Genomic DNA, 17,369 nt, shown 5'->3' with positions numbered 1-17,369 from the left:
GCCACTAAAGATTGCTTTATCAATAATCTTCCTAATCAGTTTCATCATCTCAGCATCCCGGATAGCTTAGAAGAACTTGATATTGCAACAGAAACTTTTAACTCTCTCTTTTCCAGCACTTTAGACAGTTTCTCTGCTGCGCTTAAAGAAGATTAAAGAACATAGTCCAACGCCGTGGCACAACGAGCACACTCAGGCCCTTAAGAGAGCAGCCAGAAAAATGGAGCGCAACTGGAAGAAAACACAACTAGAGGTATTTCGGATCTCATGGAAGGAGAGCTCGATTGCTTACAGAGAGGCTTTAAAAGCTGCTAGATCTGCTTATTTTTCAACCCTATTAGAAGAAAATAAACATAATCCTAGGTATTTATTTGAAACAGTGGCTAAACTAACGATAAAGAAAGCTTCAAGCCCAGAAGTTTCCAAGCAACACAGCAGTAATGACTTTATGAACTTCTTCACTTATAAGATCGATAATATCAGGGACAAAATTATAACTATGCAACCGTCTAATACAGTATCGCATCAGGAAGTGCATTGTAGTCTCCCTGAGGGAAAATTGTATTAATTCATTGCTATAGGAGAAGAAGAATTTTGCAAACTCGTCAAATCATCTAAATCGACAACTTGTATGTTAGACCCTATACCGACTAAGCTGCTGAAAGAGATGCTTCCAGATGTCATAGATCTAAGGCTGTAACGATATGCGATATTAAATCGAAATTGCGATACGCAGGTCCACGAACCTGTATCGCGATGTGAGAAGGCAGAATCGCGACACACCCCTTCCAGCTCCCAGAGTTATCCTTACTGTCCAGATCCAATGCTACCACATCTTTAAATTACTATTAGTATTATTAGTAGCCTATTATTTGAAGTTAACATTATAAAATTCATAGACATTATAAAAAGCGTCCTCCAATTACGTGTGCTACCTTAAGCTTTCCAATCATGTGACGCGTCACGCGAGCTAGTTGAAGAATGTGAGGAAACATCATGGCAAACAATTCAGAGATCGCGGACCCTCCTAATACTATTAAGTCAGCAGTATGGCAACATTTCGGCTACCCGGTGGAGAACAAAGATGGTAATCGTGTAGTTGACAAGACCCACACAATTTGCCGTTAGTGTTTCAAACAAAACGTTGCGCTTTTCTAAGCGTGTAAAATGGATAACTATATTGTATGGCGGAATACCATAGCAAGTGCTTATGAGCACTTCGACTTGGCGGAGTAATATCTTCACTCGTGAAAAATCCTCTCACCGGCTCCCGCTCCCTCTGGTGAAGATATTACTCCGCCAAGTCGAAGTGCTCATAAGCACTTGCTATGGTATTCCGCCATACAATATAGTTATCCATTTTACACGCTTAGAAAAGCGCAACGTTTTGTTTTGTGTCACCGTCCTAGGTCGAGTTACACTACGCGAGTAACTGTATTTAAATGGGGAAAACGTGGAGGTGTTTGGTAGCTTCTCTGCTTGGCCCATATTGAATGAACTGAGTGAAAAGTTTCGCCGCGCGCCACAGCGATTGAGTGCACGCACTGAGACGAGAGAGAGGTATGTATCAACTCGTCTTAGTTAAGGGAATAACATAGTTTAATATGAAAAGACGGTGGAGTATCCCTTTAAGAGAAAGAAGTTGTTTATTTGTTTAATGTATACTTGATTTGTGGTTTACAGCACAGACAGTAAGCTCAGTTACCTCAGGTTACCATTTAATTTTCTTTGTAAATGTAAGATTGATTGAAGAAGAATTTTCAACTCGAATCATCTCCACTATGGACTTTACTTTTTTTACTTTTTGTTTTTCAACAGTATTTTATTACAAAGAAAACAGAAGTGTTATAGCTTTGGCTATATCATTTATTTTACTTAGGTATATTGTTAATAATTTGCATAGTTAATATTGTTTTTTGGTGTTTTATACAGTTTATACAGGCTTTTCATATGATTAACACAAAATAGTTAGGAGAAATACACGTTTGACAAGTTGATGTATTGTTTTGTATGTTTTTCGATACCTAAAGGCAGAATATAAGATGGAAAAGTTCGTTATTTTCAGTCCTCACTTAAAACTGCCCCTCCCCCCAAACGAATCGTTTGACGTCATATGAGGGAGACGTCTCCCCAGCTCACTGAGTTGTGTTGATAATTGTACGAGTGATAGAGCGAGAGAATTAGTGATTAAGACATTTATTTAGTTATTTAAGTTAGGTAGTTAGTATATGCAGGCGTATTTTCACGATGGTGAATTACTGCGTTTGTGCTGGGTGCAAAAACACCGTTAAAACCGGTCACAGAGTCCACTTTTCCCAAAAACCAGATCTGTGTTCCGTGCCTGGGTCAACTTTTTTCGGACCAAACGCGCTGACTTCAGTGCTGCTTCGGTATCCAAGACTTCGGGCATTTGCAGCGCCCATTTCACTGAGAAGGACTACGCGGTTGAAGATCTCATGAGTTATAAAATTTAAAACCCGAGTGAGACTGGTAACTGATGCGGTGCCTACGGTGTATGCTACTGTAGTAGAAGCAGTCGATCGCGCCCCTCTCCCTCTCCCTCTCCCTCACACACACACACACACGCACACGCACACGCACACGCGCACGCGCACGCGCACACACGCACAGTCGCACACACACACACACACACACACACACACACACACACACACACACACACACACACACACACACACACACACACACACACACACACACCAACATATTCCAGCATTGCTATCACACACACACACACCAACATATTCCAGCATTGCAATCTTGACACCACAGCCTGTTCATTATAGGCACGGAGCTTCAGAGCTAAGGCGGAGCTACAGATTATAGCTACGGGTTATATGTCCCTAAATAACCCACGTATAACAGTAGTTCCGCATTAATTAATTTGCACGCGAGTTTTATTTATTTTTATACCGTGTATTCGCCATGTATATTCATGCACCGAACCGTGACGCCCGTACCGTTTCGGTTCAATACGAATACATGTACCGTTCCACCTCTAAGTTATGCCTATACTTACCAGACACCTGACCAACTCTCCACTGGTTCTCTTCACACCAGATATTTGTTTCTTCGATAGGAATCATTTACATTTCTGTTTGGCTCCTCATCTGTCTCCCGCCTAAGAGGCTCAAAATTGTATGGCTGTGGGCCATCGAATAGGTTTGAGGGGGATTTTGGACCTCCTCAGACTCAAAACTCTCCATACTTGAATAGAACTTTGTTGGCACGTCTCCCTCATATGACGTCACAGCTCAGCTGTGTTTTAAAAATATGATCTTGACAGAAATGGCTATAAAGCTTATTGTAGGGCAGTTACAGTAATAATTTTAATGATAATCACATTTTCACTCAGACATCTAAACCTTATTTAATATATCTAAAAAAAAATTGAACCTGACATACACACTTTAAAATTTGTGACATCAACTGTGTGACTTCTGTTAACGCCATGTCATATAGACGCATTTTGATGATCAATGCCCTTCTAAATTCAGAAAAATGTGTGCGTGCTGAAGGTAAGTTTTGAGATATTCTCTCTATATCTTTAGGAGCTAAAGTTGAATTGACTGCTTGTGACTGCAGTACGGAGGTTGCAGACGGAACTGCATCAACCCCTTTTCCCCTATTCTGAGCCTTTTGTCTTGCTCCACACACTTCAACTGAATTTACAGGCACATCAGTTAGTAAGAACTCGAGCTGCTGCGTTTTGAACTAGCTGTAGTTTGTTTATTAAGCGTACAGGGCAACCACCCAGTAGAGCATTACAATAATCTAGCCTTGAGGCCATGAACGCATTAACTAATGGTTCCGCATTTGTCAATGAGAGGATATAGCATAATTTAGATATATTTTTTAAGATGGAAAAATGCGGTTTTACAGATACTAGACACGTGACTTTCAAATGAAAGATTGGTATCAAAGAGCACACCCAGGTTCCTAACCGACGACGAAGACTTAAAGCAGCCATCAAGTGTTAGACAGTATTCTAGGTTTTTACGCGTGGAAGTTTTTTGTCCAATAATTAGAATCTCTGTTTTTTTCTGAATTTAGTAGTAGGAAATTACTAGTCATCCAGTTATGATGTCAGCTATGCATTCCGTTCATTTTGTGAATTGGTAGGTTTCGTTAGGTTTTAAAGAAATATAAGGGGGGGGGGGGGTTGAGACCAGCAATTTTGTCCATAAAATATTTCAGAAAATGTTCACATAACTGGCACAATGCTGTCTGAGTCACGAGGGTTAATAAGAGATTTAAAAACATTAAAAAGAACCTTAGGCCTCAGGCTACAAGGTGAGATAAAAATGTAGTTTATTTAGTTAATTTATTTGTAGTCAAGACTAACATTACAGCCTATTTGTATTTTGATTGTTGTCTTATTATTACTTGATGTAATAAATTATTTTTTGAGCTTATTCTGCGGTCATCTCGACCTAAATGTCACATCTTTGAGCCAGGTGAGACGGTGTGTTGTGTATGTTTCACACAATATGGGAGATGTGACTATATTGGGTTTGATGCTGGGTGATAATATGACTCATCTAATGAAGTGTTACAACAGTTTAGTGCTCTTACTACAAATTAAAATGATCACTGAAGGGCTTTTCATACTGCACTTAAATCACCAGTTATTGTTATTCTAAACCTCGCTTTTAACCATGGAAGATGAGCAGGATTAATTGTTAATCCTGGATTCAGTATGAGCAGTGTAAAACAAGATAACCCAGGAAAAACGCTAGATTGGTTTCAAGTATTTCAGCAGCATAATAAAATGTATTAAATGTAACACAAACAAGTGGCATATCACTGTCTTATAATGGATGTCTCTCATACCAAATGCACTCTCCCTAAAAATGGAACTTGTGTATACACATTATCCTAGAGACTTGTCTGGAAAAATCATCATATAATGTCAATTAGTATTTTCTTACTCAGTGATTAAAATGTATAACAATAAAAATATATAAAAAAAAAAAAACATTTACACTACAATTAAACCCTTGGCGCAAAAGTCATGTGACTTAGTTTAAGCCAACTGCTATGGTGTGTCGAAATTGTTTTAAACAGAACAAATGGTTTTGCACCTCCTGAAAGTATCCCTTTCTCAATAAAGAGCAAAGGGACTGAAAAAGGTCACTGTTTTTCTAGGCCTTTCTTATATAAAGTCTGCCTTATAATCAGCTGAATCTTTAGAACAGGGGGGAGGAGTTACTGGCAGGTTCAGCTTATGAAAAGAGTGGGAAACCCAAACCATAACTACTGTTAGCTCTTGTGACACAGAGAGATACTATAGTACTAGTAAGCTTGAACTGGGAACTAAAACCAAAATTAGCCAACATTTTGTTCTGCTCTACTAAAAGCATTACAGGGCTTTTGGGATGTTTACTTACAACAAACTCTATCTATAGTACAAATCATGTACTAGAATTTATAACTGTCTAAAGTATCATCCATGTATATAGCATAAACGATGCAGGACAAGTTAAACGCTGAAGTTTAATTTAATTGACATGCCCCTGGTTTCACAGACAAGGCGTAGGCCTAGTTCAAGACTAAAATGCATGGTGGAGCTGTTTAACTGAATACGTTTTATTCAAATATGTCAGTGCCAATGTTTTTAGGCATGTTTATAAAAGCTACTTACATGTCCTAATTGAACTATGGGCATAATCCTGGCTTAATGATGTAACAAATTATTATTAATTAATCTAAGTCTGTGAATCCAGACCTGTTTTTGAAGGCAATAAAGGATACGGGTTACTAAACATCCTTTTAAGGTCAACTTTTTCTTTGCAGTATGGACACGTCTGCTTCTTGCCCACAATGCACCAGCCACGTATGCAAAACTCATGGAATCTGGGTAATAAATAGGTTAAGGAAACAAATTTGTGCATCATAGTCACTGCTGGAAAGGAATTTTTTTTTGCAAAAGATGCCATTACAAAAGGTGGAAACATTCACTGATGCTACAAAAGGAAACATTGCATTTATAACCAGGGGTGTAATGTTGAACAGGATGAAGATATGTACATTTTTCTTATTTTGTTTAAAGATTATTCTTTCATTTAGTACTGCGCTTCAGAAGCTACAGAAGATGCTTACATGTTTCCCAGAAGACAAAATTACAATTTACCCTGATCTTCAAATTAAAAAAGTTTGCACCATATCTTAATGCATCATGTTTCCTTCTGGAGCATCACGGAAAGTTTGAACCTTTTGTAATATTTGCATATGAGTCTCTCAGTTGTCCTCAGTGTGAAAAGATGGATCTCACAATCACTGCTGAAAAGGAAGAAGAAGAAAAAAGAGTCACGGATCATCCAGCTAACAAAACAGTATTAAAAATTTTATTGTGGGAAGTGCATATAAACTTTTGAATAGAGCATTTTTATAAATTCAACTTTTATTTTGGCTTTGTGGACCATATGTTGATGTTAACTACTGTAGTTTACACGCACCTTGCAGAATCTGCTAAATGAATAAGATATTTTACTTAAGTCAACATCTTTTTAATATCTTATTCAGGTCCCACGTATTTTGTTAAAATAATTAACATTTAGCAGATTCTGCAAGGTGCTTGTAAAGTAAAGTAGTCAACATTTGAAGTGGGCCAAAAAAGTTCATCAAAATTGTTCTAAGACAAGAACGGGTATTGTTCAAATCCATGTATGACTTTGATGAAAGGTTTTGATCCACTTCAAATGTTAACTACTGTATAAATATATATGACAATGGTGACAGTTCAAAAACGGGAAAAAGCACTTCTTGTTCAACATTCAACATTGTTGTATATTTAAGCTGTGAATATTTTAATTCAGAACATTCACACATTTTCATTAATGAAAATTCAATAACCCATATTCACCTTTCAGATATCACTTTCAAAATATTCAGTCTGTTTAAAAATATAACCTATAATATTCTATATGAAAATTTCGGTCCATTTTATTTTGCTTCACAAATTAGCTTCCACAAATTCCGTTCAAATTCGACAGAAAATTCAACATTGCACATCCGGGAACTGCAGGAAAAGCAGTAGAGTACCGATGTATAATCTCCATCTGCTGTTTGTCAGCTCCCTAGCAGATGGTGCAAGTGGGTGTTGAAGAAGACCAGAGCATAGTTAGAGCAAGTCATTCATTTACAATAATGGATTTACAGAAATGGATCAAGCGGTAAGGTAATGGATCAAGCGGTAATATGTGATTATTATCAGGGCAATTATGTATGCGGAAAAGCTGACAGAGACCCAAAAACTGCGTTTCCGTTTAAGTCTTCACAGTGTAAGAAATAAGCTAAAAAAAAAAGGAAATAATTATGAATATTTGGATCAGTCAATATGATTAACTAGATGTAGCTAAATTCATATCACAATCAATTAATCAGTTCGTTCAGCGAACACTTTTGATTATTCATTCATTCTTAGAAAAGGGTATTTTTCATGGCCACAGAAAACATGTTCAGCGCATATATGATGCAATTGAAGTTGCAATCGATTTTTTCTGCATTGAATGAAGATGATGAACTTGCATGCTTAGTTCGACTCTGTCATGGTCGAGGAAGTTGCACATGGCTTGAGGTGTTGGGCGGATGAGGTTTTTCGTATCCATATTTGACCTCAAAGCATTTAAGCTCCCGTCCCTACAGCGAACCCCAGGAACCACTGATGTAGGCTATACTATTGAAATAGGCAAGCAGATACTGGCATAAAGATGGTTTGATGTTGGATGTTCGCAAATTTAGGGACCATTTCTTAAGTTACATACGACATCGGTATACACGTTTCTAATTTCAATAGCATTTAAAGAGAATGACTTGCAGTAAAAAAAAACAGCTGTCTCGTGTTCATCCAGGTGTCAGTTATGATTAGGGATGCGCCGATCCGATATTTGTATCGGGGTCGATACTGAATAAAATTCTAGATCGGGTATCGGTGACAATTGCCCCGATCTGCTAGTCGATATAAAAGTTTATGGAGATGCCGGCGCTTTAAGGATTTCGCGCCGCCGCTGTGCGCACTGCGTGATATCATAGCAACGTGCACTGACTGTACGCAGCACAGAGCACATTAACAAGCTAACAGCGAACAGCATGGAGCGAGCCAAAACATCTGCGATTTGGAGGTATTTCACAATAGTTATCCCAACGAGTTCCAACGCGGTTTGCAGTATATGCCAAGTGAATGTTCCGAGGGGTGGTGATAAAACTTAAAATTTTAATACTACAAATTTAATTAAGCATTTACAGAGATTTCATCCCAAAGAGCACGCCGAGTTCAACGAGCTAAAAAAACAAAAACGCGACGGCAAGCAGTTAACTTTGGAGGAGACAACGGAAAGAAAGCAGACATTTCCACACGGTAGTGTGAAAGCAACAACAATCACTGAAAGCATACTGAATTTCATTGTTATAGATGGGCAACCGCTGTCCGTCGTTGAGAACAAGGGCTTCCGACTCCTAATAAACCATCTAGAGCCACGGTACGATATGGTGAAACGGAAATATTCATCCGAGACTGTTCTACCTGAAATGTACAAAAAAATATGCAAACACATATCCGCATATATTTGCACTAACTAAACAGTTAAAGAGATTTTGATTCTATTTATTTGTATACATTTACCAAGCTAGTGAAGCTGTAGTTTTATTCAGCTGCTTTTGTTTTGGATGTTTCATTCCTATCTGCAGTGCAAATAGCATCCATTAAACATCCTGTGCAAATTTTGCACTTTAATTTTAAATGTCAACAAGTTTAAGCTACTGAACTTTTTATTTTATTTTGCACTTGTTGCTCTGGTGCTGGTTTAATAAATCACTAAACTTGTGAATACATTGTTTGTCATTTTGTTTTACAAGGCTAAAAAAATATTGTTTAAGTTGAGCCTGATATCTTGCAAAGTAATGCATACAGCTTATTAAGTAATTTAGCTCTTTTAACATTTTACCTTTGTATCGGATCGGTACTCGGTATCGGCCGATATTGAATTGCAGGTATCGGAATCGGTATCGGAAACAAAAAAGGTGGATCGGAGCATCCCTAGTTATGATGCACAACTTTTAGATCTTTTAGATTTATTTAAATAAACTGTCAAATCAAATGTAAATATTGCAATTTATTTCACTACTGTATGGGATCCAGGGGTGATAGTAGAAAAAAAATCCTGAGCCTGAACTTTTTCCCTGGGAGGTAAGCCAAGATATATGCCCTGATCAACATAATTGTCAAGCGGGATCCAGGGGTGTGCTCCCCTTGGAGAACATTTTGATAAATAGTCCCTTAAATGGTTTTGATATTAAAATTATTTTTTACAAATATTTTTAATTAGGGATGCACCGATAACACTTTTTGCAGAACGAGTCCGATACTTTTATTTTTGGTTCTCACCGATACCGTAACCGATCCCTGCATTTTCACTACATTTGTAATTTTTGAATGTATTAGTAGATAAACCAAAATAATATAAATCATATTAGTTGGCTTAATTTGTTCATCAAATATATATTTCTTTCAGTTATTTTCCTGCTTAATTAAGTCTGCTAAAATGCATGAGCTTCTGTTACTTTCTGTTATTTCTATTGCTCTATCATATTTTCAGAAAAAATAATCAAATTTCAAATAAATACAAAATGAATTTAACAGTGTTTTTAGAGTTTTTCGGGCAGATCTAACAGGTACAGAAATTTTAATAAAGTAATCAAATGTGAAAAAATTGCATATTCATTACTGTCTAAATTATCTATAGATAAGTTGAAAGGGTAGCCTAGTTAGTCAAGAGCAGTGAGTAATTTATTTGACCTTTGTTTATTAACATTAAAACACAGCAGCAGGTTTATTAAACTGCTGCCCCTTTAAGACGAAAGTGGCTACGTTCACTTGAGATAACCGACTTTGTTTACTAGGATACTCACCAAGACGGGCGTTTTTACATAATTTTGAGCCGTACAAGCGCAAGACGTGAAAGACAATTTAATTCAGTATTTGAGCGCCGAGACACTGGTTTGCGCGGCGCGCGCTTTGGATGTTTGCGTTCATGGAACCAAACGTCCAGTAATAATGTAGGGAACCACTCGTTATACATAAATCAGGTAACAGTTAATGTTTTACTTTACTTCATCCATATAACACGTGCTGAGTGTCAGCAATCAAGAGCATTCAACAGAATTGTGCGTGCGCGCTCTCTCTCTCTCGTCAGTTAACGTTAATAATAATCTACATGGCTCGTTTTGATGTCTGTGGGATGAGCTCGACCCTCTCACGCGTCTGTTCCGCTGCGCGCTTAATCCACGGCGCGGTTTTCTCTTGTCAGCTCGCACACCACAGCTATCTGTTACACACGCTGCATGGTAGTAGGCATCTAAGCTTTTTTGCGAGTGCGAGTACATGAGCTCGGTATCGATGCATCCCTGTTTTTAATAATTCAAGCTTTTTTCAAGTAGCCTACCTATGGCTGTTTTCAAGGGTTTTCTAGGACTTAAATTTCAAAAAGTCAAATTCAAGTAGCCTACTTCAAGCACCTTGTACGAACCCTTGCACTCCATGACTTTGGCTACGTTTCGCGCTGCCAGTGTGGGAAACACATTCGTAGTGTATGGAAACACAAAACAAATTTGCACGTGGAGTGACTGCTGAATTAATCTGATTGGCCAAAATCAGCCCCTACCCTATTACCGATTGGCTGAAGTAGGCATGGTTTAGTGAAAGTGCCTCTCAGATCTTGGGAATTGTCAGATCACGCGAACGCGAACCTGATTTTTTTTTCTTCCGCAGACACGTCTGTACGCCGGAGCGCTATCAGGCCTGGGGATCATCCCATACAGTAGTGCAATATTTACATATTGTAACCCAGATAGTTAAGTCATGTTGCCATGGTTATCAAGCTGTGATAAGAGTCTTGGAAGCGATGAGACGACGAGCCGGTGCAAGTGCCTTGGGCCAAGTAAAGTTGAAAGGAGACGTGCCTGAAATATTTACGGCCGGAAGTACCATAGTCCTCGATGGGTATGCTAACATCGCCGGACTGCCAGAGACTTGGGTAACAGTAGAACTAGATTCCATCAGCGTCATCTTCCTTGCCTGGCAGATTGTTGGTGGCTAGTTGCCTGCATTCCTTACCTCCGAAGTGCAATATCCAGATACCAGTAGTGCTGAAGAATGAGATGCGAACATATTTAAAAATCCTTCCGAGAGCCGTACTGTCTGAAGTGCACACCGTCCAACACGTTGATAAAAGCTTGATTGAGGGAGTAAACCCTACGAGTCCAGCAAAAGCTAAGATCGTTCCTGATTTCGGTGATCGTGGGAATGTGAATCATGTGAATGGAATCCCCCATCATGTGAATGGAAGAGGAGAGTAACGGACCTAATTAACACCATGTCAGATGCATTTACGCTGCACGTTTTGGATTTTGGCCACACCGATAGAGTAAAGCACTGCATCAACCTCAGTGACAGCAAGCCTTTCAAGCAGCGGGCCAGGCCTATCCATTTGCAGGATGCAGACGCAGTAAGGAAGCAGTAGTGAGGAAGAATAATAATGTGCCCTTGTGTGTCAACTTCAGAAAGTTGAATTCCCAAAACCATCAAGGTTTTGGGAATATGCGTTTCCAAATCTGGAGGACTTAAAATTTAGGCCTTCTTTGTTCTAATGGGCTCCAAATGATTTTCTCCTGTAAGTCAGGCTTCTATCAAATTGAGATGCAAGAGGCCGACAAACAGAAAATGGCGTTTGTGTGTCCTTTGGGGTTCTGGAAATTCAACAGGATGCCTCAAAAGGGTCACCATTGCACCAAGTACGTTTACATGGTTGAGCGGTGCATGGGGGATCTTAATCGAAGAGAGGTACTGGTTTTCATTGACAATCTTATAGTCTTCTCTAAGACATTAGAGGAACATGAGGCTCGGCTTCTGCAAGTTCTAAAGCAGCTAAGAGAATATGGACTGAAACTGTCTCCTACAAAATGCAAGTTCTTCCAAACATCGGACCCCTCAGAATGGAGTCAAGACGCATCCGGCTAAGACCGAAGCCCTCAAGACCTCAAATCTTTTCTCGGGTTTGCAGGATACTACAGGAGTTTTTTTTCCAAGATTTCTCCAAGATTACAAGACCTCTTAACAACCTAACTGTTGGTTTTCCCCCCTTGCAGAAAAACCAGAGGCACACCCAGAAGAAAAGTGAAGAGTATCGGAATCCCAATGAATCCTCATGGACAGGCCTCTGGACGTCTTTTTCTCAAAAAGAGCGCGAAAGAATCAGGCAATTAACTCTTCACCATTTAGCAGATACAGAACAACAGACAATTCTGCCAGCAGCGGTGTAAGCTCTCTGCGAAAGACACCAAGTGTTTCAAAACTGTCATGCTCCCAACCCACCATGTTTGAGTCTTTGTCCCTTAATTCTGGTGCGGTACCTCAAGGTTTCCAGCAAGAGGATGCTCATGGTCTGATGGATGAGCAAGATGGATGCAAGAGGATCTGATGGAACGTCAAAGGGCTGACCCAGAGGTCAGCGTAGTCATTAAGTACCCGGAGTCTGGGAAAAAACCTGACAGGAGTGTAGAGCCTTTTGAGGTAACCTTATGGCTGAGAGAGTGGAACAAATGGAGTTCAAGAACGGAGTGGTATTCAGAAGGAAGCAAGATCAAGGAAGTGTGCTGTACCAGTTGGCATTACCTGTGGGTCTTCGGGAGATGGCCTTGACAAGCCTGCACAATGACATGGGCCATTTAGGAATAGAAAGGATTCTAGAACCAGATCAGAGCAACACAAAGGATATTTTAGTGATGACCGATCATTTCACCAGATATGCCATAGCGATGCCAAGGCTCAAACCATGGCTGAATGCCTGTGGGATATCTTCCTTGCCCACTACGGTTTCCAGAGAAACTCTACAGTGATCAGGGGCACGACTACAATCAAAGAGCTCTGCAGCATAGCAAGGATCCGTAAAGTGAGGACAACACCTTATCACCCTTGGGGCAACACTGTGGAGTGCTTTAACAGGATGTTGCTCCAGATTTTAGGGACCCTGGATGATAAAGGAAAGACCTGCTAGAAGGACTTTGTGAAGCCATTAGTCCACACATATAATTTCACGCGTAATGACTTGACGGGATTCTCGCCATATGAACTAGTAGATGAAATAGACATACTACCAATAGATCAAGCCTTCGGTCCGCTTGTTGAGGAGTCATCACAGTCTCAATCGAGTAATGTAGGGAATTTGAAGGATCGTCTGGAGGAGAGCTACAGGGTAGCAAGAAGGAATGCTGCAAAAGTTGTAATGTTTTAATCGAGTAATGTAAGGAATTTGAAGGATCGTCTGGAGGAGAGCTACAGGGTAGCAAGAAGGAATGCTGCAAAAGTTGAGGGGAAAGTTGCATATAGTATAAGCAAAGATACTATGAGCGAGTTGTCGCTTCATTCCTTGAAGTTGGTGATCGAGTTCTGGTGAAGTACGTCAGATTGAGAGGGAAGAATAAGTTAGCGGATAAGTGGGAGAAAGAAATTGACTTCAGATGAGCCAATGAGCCCTAATCTGAGATCTTCAGTGGAGAGGATGAAAGGAATGATGCTCTGACACAGGAAGGAACAGTTAATTCGAGAAGTACCAGAGACAACTCAATGGAAACTGGCTAGAGCCTGGAAGATGTCTCTAGACATTCAAAAAGACTGCAGTAGCCTAAGTTGGGTAATTCCCTTTCTCTGAATGTAGAGCCATTGCTGCAGGGGCTCAGTACAGCTTTTGCCTTATCGGAGGAGCCTGATTCTCTTGGGGACATCGGTCTTGAAATGCCTGGTGGATATCCTCCTGAGTGACTTCGCAGCACAGGGACTTGCACATCTTCAAAGCAGAGAGAGCGTAACACGGGTAACCCAGGCTAAAAAAAAAGGAAAGGAGGAAAAGTGTTCTAGAAGGAAAAGAGATTTGTCCAATCGCTGATTGTGTTGCAGTGACTGACACCCCTGTGAACCAATAGCAGCTCACAGGTTGCGCCGGCGCTGCTTTCAGCAATGAGCAGATGAGAGAGAATCAGATCAGAGCAGATTAGACGAGACGGGACAAAACTCCCTGCATTAAACGTTAATCTAGCAAGAAATTGTAATTGGGTGCACTTGGTAAATCAAACTTATAAAGTTGATGCGTCTGCCTGAAGTATTTTCGTCGGAGAGAGAGAGAAGAGTGAAGTGGAAATCTGAGAATTAGAAATGGAGCAGATCCCAGAGTTTTGAAGCAATGTGAATAATCTTCATTGTGCGAAATTGTGATTTTATGTGACTTTGGTGAGTGAAAATTCAGATATTAATCTGATATCATGCAAGAGATTCAGGTCAAGTTTCTGAAATGATTCAGTACGAGCAGAGTTTGAGTAGGCTGCGCACATTGCACAAGCTGAACTAATTAGCTCGTAGACTAAGGCTACCAGGTGTAAAATTGCTAATGGTCACGAAATGAGAAATTATTTATGAGTGTCGATGTGTTTATTAACTGTCGAAAAGTAGTATTAATGTGTCATTTGATATGACTGTAAATTATTTATTATGGAAATGTCTGAATAAAGGTTAAAAGTTTTTTGTTTAAAATACATTTGGCATTATTTTACTTTCATAATCACTAAGCAAACATCTAATACTTACTGTATTTAAAGAATGATTTCTTATTAATTAATAATATTGCATGTAAAAATAAGTCTGCCTGTACTTCAAGTATAGAGAGCAAGTTAATGTGCCACAACTTGACCCTTTCAGCATATTTTTGGCACAGGTGTGTTCTAGGCAATTGTTTTGATAGATGTAAACATACTACATTTTTAGTTTCAACAATAATTATTCTTCACACATACCCATTTTAATACAATAAGCATCAGCAGTGTGCAAATTGACCCACACTTTGTTTTTGACAATTGAAAATGTGTAATATAAAAAAAAATGGACATTGAGATCCCCATATCTATGGGATTAACCAAATATGGCCTTAAAAATTAACATACCAAAAGAAAAGTTTGCTAACAAGAATGTAAAATCACAGGCAAACAAACTTGTGAAAAATTATATTTATGGCACTCTGAAAGGAATGTTCTATGCAATTGGTTTCATAGAGGGAAACAAGATATTTCTATGTTCAACATTATTTGTTCTTTAGACATTCCTCTTTAAAAGAAAATGCAAAGTGGCCATCATTTGTTTTTAGACCAATATCACTGTAATTAAAGCATATAGGGCCAAAATGAAAATACCCAAAAGATACATTTATTTTACCGTTCTTTCACCGAACTGTCACCGTTGGCATATAATGCAACAAAGATTGCTAAAGTAAATATATTTTTACCAATAGACCTACCAATCTCCATTTTAAAATGAATAATAATGACACCAAATCTCAGGCTTAAATTGTCATTTTGACACCCCTCTACAAAATAGTGGATTCCTCAATAATATTCACATATGACATTTAATATTTGGGCTTTTATCACTATATATGCGTTTTTCACCAGAAAAAAATATGAACAAAATAAAAAATTTGAGCCGGGGAAGTTTCTGATATTTGACATGGAATGACCCACCTTCATTTCAAAACACAAGTTAAAAACAAACATTTTCCAAAATGTACATACTCTGTACGAACCCTGCAGATTGCAGACATAAATTAATAACAGTAAAAATGGTAAAGGATACACATGGTTGCAGGAGAGTCTGTAGGTGTTCTCTATGATCCCCTCTTCACTCACATCCACAAGGATTGGCTGACCACAGACAGCACAGATGCTGTCCGACAGGTGCTTAGTGGGCATTCCAGATGCACTGTAAAACTGAAGCAATAGATCTGTACATCAGGGTTCATACACTCTTTAACCAATAATTTTTCAATGCCTTTTCCAGTTGTTCATGATTACCAGAGATATTTTTTTTTAGAATTCTGTTGAGCTTGTCCTGAAAAAGTAATTAATAGACAATGACATAATAAAATAAATAATATAATGATAATTTCAATAAAAATAATTATAGCCTGGTAAATATCTCACTGAAAACAGACTATTTTGAGGATGCTTTCACAGAGGTTTTGCTAGTTTTGTCAGTGTAACAGCAGCTTTTCAAATGGTTTGCAACTGGTAAGATCGCAATCAGGTTAGATGCAAAAGTAAATTGCTCTTGATAACCTATGGGCATGCACTACAGACAGCCAAGTGCAGTTTTATGTTATGATTTCATAGTATAACTAAAAGAAAGGAGTAAAAATAAAGTGAAAGCTGGCAGTTTTATTGGCCCGGTGAGGGGGTGGTGGAATCAAACTTGAAATCAGACCAAGCTATACAAGATAAATCAATGTGTGAAAATAACTTGCGAGTGCTTAGATAAGCCAATGTGTCAAATTTGGAGGATGGCTGGCAACATAATGTTTATCCATTCATTAATCTATTGATTCAAGCACTTACCCCAACTGTAGATGCCATAAAATCTGCACACATCTCAGCAAAATCCCGACCAAGTACACCATAGTACAGGCCGTAAAAAAGCAGCGACACACCAAAGTCCATGGCATCTTCTGGCTTTATTCTAAAAGCATAAAGGGAGGTGACATAAGACTCAACATAAATGATTAGTTATTACTCTATGCAGCCATCAACATTTACAGTAGCACCTACAGTCAACTGGTCAGTTTTTTCAAGTGTTTGATTTTGTAAAAATTATCATGACTAAAGCCAGGGACACACTTAACGACTAGCTGAAACATTCTAAGACTGAACTGAACACACTTACAGACTTTTCAACGACTGGAGCAGATTTTAAACACCGATTGTGAACAGACTGAACGCAACAGTCTCTGACTCGGCGTGTTTTGACACGATCAGTTGTATCAAATTACATTCATAATCGGCCTTATAGTTGTTAAGTGTGTCCCTGGCTTAAAGGGGTCATGTAATGCCATTTTTGTACAAGGTAATATGATTCTTTGGGGTATAAATGAAAAGTTTGTAACATACTTTAATTAAAAATCGTCATTAGGATTGTAAGAAAACACAAATTTTACCTGGTCAAAAACAGCTGTTTTCAGCACGCCATTTAAGTGCATGTGTCTTTAAATGATAATGAGCTTTGCTCACCCCGCCCCTCTGTTCTGTGGGGCGTTTTTGAAGTTGATGTTGCCTTGACAACAGTTGAGGGTACATTTTGGAGAAAGAATGGCAGCGGGAGTCTCTGAGGACACATCTGTGCAACCGTATCAATTTGAACCGGAGTCGGACCCAGAACAAGATGACGGCCCCGAAGAAGTTCTACAATTAAGGCTCGAACAGGACGTTTCTGAATGGTTGGTTAACGTAATGTTACTTTGATCTATCTTTGTATGTAC

General features: G+C 38.9%; 1 protein-coding gene and 1 long non-coding RNA gene across 2 annotated transcripts in view; both read right to left on the bottom strand.

Moving 5' to 3' along the window:
• Positions 1-17,369, bottom strand: part of LOC306983987 — a 151,193-nt gene that overhangs the window by 42,375 nt on the left and 91,449 nt on the right. The window lies entirely within an intron of this gene.
• Positions 1-17,369, bottom strand: part of rnf121 (ring finger protein 121) — a 103,622-nt gene that overhangs the window by 10,728 nt on the left and 75,525 nt on the right. The window contains exons 6-8 of the mRNA XM_079584914.1: positions 16,453-16,573; positions 15,695-15,828; positions 5,776-5,877 (exon numbers count right to left, since the gene is read on the bottom strand). Of these exons, the coding sequence (XP_079441040.1) occupies positions 5,776-5,877; positions 15,695-15,828; positions 16,453-16,573 (357 nt within the window). The remainder of the gene's footprint in view (positions 1-5,775; positions 5,878-15,694; positions 15,829-16,452; positions 16,574-17,369) is intronic.

Source organism: Phoxinus phoxinus (assembly GCF_949152265.1).
Source record: "Phoxinus phoxinus genome assembly, chromosome: 17".
Lineage (NCBI taxonomy): Eukaryota > Metazoa > Chordata > Actinopteri > Cypriniformes > Leuciscidae > Phoxinus > Phoxinus phoxinus.
The sequence above is the reverse complement of the archived record's forward strand: the minus strand, read 5'-3'. Positions and strand labels throughout refer to the sequence as shown.